The 5,586-nt window shown below is 34.0% G+C and overlaps 1 protein-coding gene across 3 annotated transcripts in view; it reads left to right on the top strand.

Moving 5' to 3' along the window:
* The first annotated feature begins 2,074 nt into the window (after window positions 1–2,074).
* The window catches only part of LOC105819301 (UDP-glucuronosyltransferase 2B4-like), a 106,036-nt gene continuing 102,524 nt past the window's right edge, over window positions 2,075–5,586 (top strand). For 2 of the 3 annotated variants that reach the window (XM_012655506.1, XM_012655507.1), the window contains exons 1-2: window positions 2,119–2,846; window positions 4,182–4,330. In XM_012655506.1, the coding sequence (XP_012510960.1) occupies window positions 2,123–2,846; window positions 4,182–4,330 (873 nt within the window). In that variant the 5' untranslated portion in view covers window positions 2,119–2,122. Of the gene's footprint in view, window positions 2,847–4,181; window positions 4,331–5,586 lie in introns of all 3 variants that reach the window. The other variant, XM_012655505.1, reaches the window with a different exon arrangement.

A 5,586-nucleotide genomic window follows, 5' to 3' on the forward strand; every position in this document is an offset into this window, starting at 1 on the left:
CAAACCTAAAGAAATATATCAATATTCAGGTACAAGAAGGTCATAGAACACCAAGCAGATTTAATCCAAATAAGAGTAACTCAGGACACTTAATAATCAAACACCCAAATGTTGGGTAACCTGGACTCCAACTCCTGGACTCACGCCATCCTCGCACCTCAGCCTACCAAGCAGCTAAGACTACAAGTTCATGCCACCACACTTGGCTAATTTTTTGTTTGTTTTCTGCATACATGATTTCACTATGTATCCCAGTCTGGTCTGGACATTCTGGTCTCAAGTGACCCTCCTGCCTTGGCCTCCCAAAGTACTGAGATTATAGGCCTCAGCCACCAGGCCCGCTCACATTTCTGGCTTTTGGCAATAGTGATGAAATCATTTAATGGAATATGAGCACATTATTTAACAAATGCTGTTGGGAAAGCAGATTATCCGCATACAAAAAATAAAATTTGACCTCCTACTTCAAATCATTTAGAAAAATTAACTCAAAATAGATAAAAAATTTAAGTCTAAGGGCTAAAACTATACAACTCTAAAAGTAAAACATAGAGATTAATCTTTGTGATCTTGGATTTGCTATTAATTTCTTAGATATAACACCAAAAGCAAAAGCAACCAAATTAAAATTGACGAAATTGGACTTCATCAAAATTAGCACTTCTGTGCTTCAAAGAACACCATCAAGAAAGTGAAAAGAAAACACCAGAACTAAACAATATATTTGAAAATTATGTGTCTAATGAGGGACAATTATCAAAAAAAAATTGAAAAAAAAAAACCAAAAAAAAAAAAAAGAAAACAAAAATGGGCTAAAGATCTGAATAAAAATTTCTGCCAAGAAATGTATACAATAGCTGATAAGCACAAGAAAAAAGTCTCAACACCTTTAGAAAATAAGGAAATGTAAAACATAATGAGATATCACTTTACTCCCACTGGCTATAATCAAAAGATACATAATTAAAAGTGTTTGCAAAGATGTGGAGAAATTGAAACCCTCATACATTGCTGGTGGGAATGGAAAATGGTGCAACCATTGTGGAAAACAGTCTAGCAATTCCTCAAAATGATAAACATACAGGTCACATATGACCCAGTAATTCTACTTCTAGGCATATACCCAAAAGAAATCAAAATAGGTCCATACAAAGCTTGTACATGAATGATGATAAACAATCAACATTATAATGATGTAAACAATAAATGACAATAAATAACATTCATGCATGTTAATAAATAACTTTTGGCTTTCATAAAAGCCAAAATTGAACAAAATCAATGTCTATTAATCGATGAATGAATAAATAAAATGTATATATCCACATGATACAATCCTATTTGGCAATAAAAAGGAATGAAGTCCCTATATAAGGAATACCATGGATGACCCTTTTTAAACATTATGCTAAGTGAAAATGCAACTCATCAAGGATCACATAATTTATGATTCCACTTATCGAATTGTACAGAAAAAGAAAATTTATAGACACAGATATTAGATTATTGGTTGCTAGGGCAGGGGGGATGGAGAAATGCAGGGTGGAAAGATTAAAAGCTACAGTGCACAGGGATTCTTTTAAAGTCATAAAACTATTTGTTGTAGTAGATGCGCAGTTCTTTGAGTGTCTTATGAAACATTTAATTTTAATCAATTATTGGTTAATCATGTGGTATATACGTTACATATCAACAAAGTTACAAAAAAAAATCTTGGAACCATGATATACAAGAAATACTGACTCGGCTGTATAACTACTTTATTTCTAGTTCTGTGTCAAGGGATGGCAGACCCAGGAGCCTCTCTCTTGCCACTATTTTTGACAGTACTCTAACATATATTACATAACACAGATTACTTGCACATGGCCAGGTCATCAAAATTAGCTGGATTATAGCACTTATAAACATGAAAGGGACATTAAACATACTTGAGTAAATAAGAGGGAATCTATCTTTGACTTGTCCACTTATAAACCACATGCTCACATTGTTCAAATAATGTATTTACTTTTAAGTATATGAGTTAAATTTTAACTTGATTGATTTATCCTTGATTATAAGCATGAGAATTGACAGAAAAGACCAGCAGCTGGAATAAAAAGCATTACATTTCACCAAGATGGCTGTGAAATTGGCTTCAGCTCTTCTGCTGATACAACTGAGTGATTACTTTAGCTCTGGGACTTGTGGGAAAGTGCTGGTGTGGCCCACGGAATACAGCCACTGGATGAATATGAAGACAATCCTGGATGAACTTGTCCAGAGAGGACACGAGGTGACTGTACTGACACATTCTGCTTCCATTCTCATTGATCCGAAAAAAGCAGCCAGCATTAAATTTGAAGCTTTTCCTACATCTTTAACTAAAAGTGATTTTGAAGATGTTGCCATTCAACTGGTCCATAAATGGACATATGATCTTCCAAAAGCTACATTTTGGTCATATTTTTCACAAGTACAAGAAATCATGTGGACATTTTCTGAAATTATGATAAAGTTCTGTAAAGATGCAGTTTCAAACAAGAAATTTATGACAAGGCTGCAAGAGTCAAAGTTTGATGTGGTTCTTGCAGATGCCATTGGTCCCTGTGGGGAGCTCCTGGCTGAGATACTTCAAACACCCATGGTGTATAGTCTCCGCTTCTCTCCTGGCTACACATTTGAGAAGTATGGTGGAGGACTTCTACTCCCTCCTTCCTATGTACCTGTAGCTATGTCAGAATTAAGTGATCAAATGACATTCATGGAGAGGGTAAAGAATTTGATTTATATGCTTTATTTTGATTTTTGGTTCGAAACATTTAATATGAAGAAGTGGGATCAGTTCTACAGCGAAGTACTAGGTAAGTCGTGTTTTTAATTGGTGGTTATTAATTTCTATCTTTCCTTATGCCTTGGAAGATGAGCTTGTATGACTATCAATCAGACGAGTGTATGTTTTGTAAATGCAATTATGAAATGAAAATATAAGATGATACATCAATTTCACAAATATTATGGAAAAATTATAGGATCAGTTAAAACCTTGTGGCCACTACTTCTACAGTACATTCGTGAAGTCATAAATGTTGAAATTAAAGCACTTAGTTTTTCTTTAAGCAATCTAGTATCTACTTTATTATGCATTTTCTTCATCCCTAATAAAAGTTAATGGACACATCAAGAAACATCTTGATGAAGGCAGATGTGTAGATTGAGCAGTTAAACATTGTTCTAGCACAACCATCAACGTAACATTGAGGAAGTTGTTTCTCCTTGTGTACCTTAATTTCCTTATCTAGAAATTAAAATATTTTTTCTACATAACCAAAAGAATTCCTTCACAGTTCAGAGACAGGTCTATCTCAGAAACAAACAACTAAAATTTGAGGTTTCTAACATTTCTACGTTCCTTCACTAAGGCCTTGGAGATTATCTGTTTTAAAGCCTAAAATCTTACTGACTGGTGAACATCCAAGTTTGTGTCTACATTTTATTAAATTTTATGTCTACATTAAGTAAAATAAGAGCCAGCTGAAGAGGTAGAAAATTCTATACATTGCTATAATTTTTTAAAAATTCTAGCTTCCATGTTTAAATATTATATATTTATTATTAAAATACTAATATTATTAAGATCTTCCCATGAACCCAAAGAAATAGTAGGTACAAGGATTTCAACCATATTTTCAGAAAAACTCTTTATAGACTTGGAGAACCAAGAATCATGTGACTACCTTCATAAACTGTTGAAACTGTATTCAGTACTTATTACAATGAAGTTTTTTATGGATTTTGTAGGATTAATTGACAGCAGAGCTCAAAGATATGTGTAAATGTATATTTGTTAGTACAGTAACATTAGAAAATAAGCAAATGCATGGGTAATTCAAAAGTGGCTTATATTAATAATTACTGATGATTGTGAGTATACTGATGTGATCTTAGAGACATAGTCTCATCTAAAAATTCTCTTAGCACTTTGCTTTTCTTATACAAACCTATGTCCAACATATATAGTACATGGGAATTAAATCATGCCTATATATCAATATGTGTATATGTTTGTTTTATCAAAGCACAAACACTTTATATATCTTTGGCTACATTATTCCAGCTCCTTTCAGGAAATTATTTTTATATTCTCATGACAACTCTCTTGTGTCATCTATCTTTTAATTTCTTTTTCTCTCCTTCAGGCAGACCCACTACGTTCTATGAGACAATGAAGAAAGCTGATATGTGGCTTATTCGAACTTATTGGGATTTTGATTTTCCTCACCCACTCTTACCAAATTTTGATTTCATTGGAGGACACCATTGCAAACCTGCCAAAACCCTACCTAAGGTGAACATATTCCCATTTGTTTGGTTTTGTTTATTTATTAAGAGTTGAAGCTCTTCACCATTATTCTGGCTTAAAAGGAACTCATTCCTCACCAATATAAAGGTATCCCCAATATATTTACAGCAAAACTTAATGTTTACTTGTTTCACTCCAGCTTTTAAATCATTCCTCACTGAGATCCCAGAGTTTTACCACTTAGAGCATAAAAGGGATGGTTTATCTTATCAGAGCAGATGTTTCCTGCCTTAGGCCAAGTCTATAGGATACCTCAGTAAAGCTCCCTGGGGAAACTTTTGTCTCAACATCATAGTTGCCTACCAGAGAAGCACAGAGAAAATGTACAGTTCATACATAATATAAACCAAATAAATTCTTTTTTTTTTTGATACAGAGTCTCACTCTGTTGCCCAGGCTAGAGTGCCATGGTGTCAGCCTAACTAACAGCAACTTCAAACTCGTGCGCTCAGGCGATCCTCCTGCCTCAGCCTCCTGAATAGCTGGGACTACAGGCATGTGCCACCCTGCCTGGCTAATTCATATATATATATATTTATATATATTTTTTAGTTGTCCAGCTAATTTCACTCTATTTTTTTAGTAGAGACATGGTCTCACTCTTGCTCAGGCTGGTCTCGAACTCCTGAGCTCAAACGATCTGCCCACCTAGGCCTCCCAGAGTGCTGGGATTACAGGCGTGAGCCACTGCGCCCTGCCTACAACAAATAAATTCTATTACTTGTATCTGAAAAGTGACTTTAGATTTGAGTTACAAAAGAATTCTGCCAGTATATAAAATAATATTCCTTATGATGGAACACAAGAACCCAATATATTTTACTATAATATACTTTTAACACAAAAGGAAAAGTAAGCTTTTTAGTGTACTATCATATTAATGTGATCTCTTACAAGATATTTTTTCTCTACCTTTTTATTAGCACCAACATAAAATTGAAATCTTATTCAAAGATAAAACTCAATATTTATGTTGAATGCAAATTGCTTATGGTAATTTTCACAAGGGACAAAAGGAGAGGTAAGATTAATGAAAATTCTGTGAATCTAGCCCTATTAATAAATTTTCCCATTTACTTTATGGGAAGATGATAGTGCCAGTAGGAGAGGGAAGAGAGTAGGAGAAGGAGGATAAGAAACAGGATAACTAGTAGTAAAATAGTGATAAGTACTAATACTAGCCCTTGCTACTAACTTGCATAATAATTTGAATTCAAGTCAATAGTCTTGAAAGGTATTCT

This window comes from Propithecus coquereli, unplaced genomic scaffold (genome assembly GCF_000956105.1).
Source record: "Propithecus coquereli isolate 6110/MARCELLA unplaced genomic scaffold, Pcoq_1.0 Scaffold479, whole genome shotgun sequence".
NCBI classification, from domain to species: domain Eukaryota; kingdom Metazoa; phylum Chordata; class Mammalia; order Primates; family Indriidae; genus Propithecus; species Propithecus coquereli.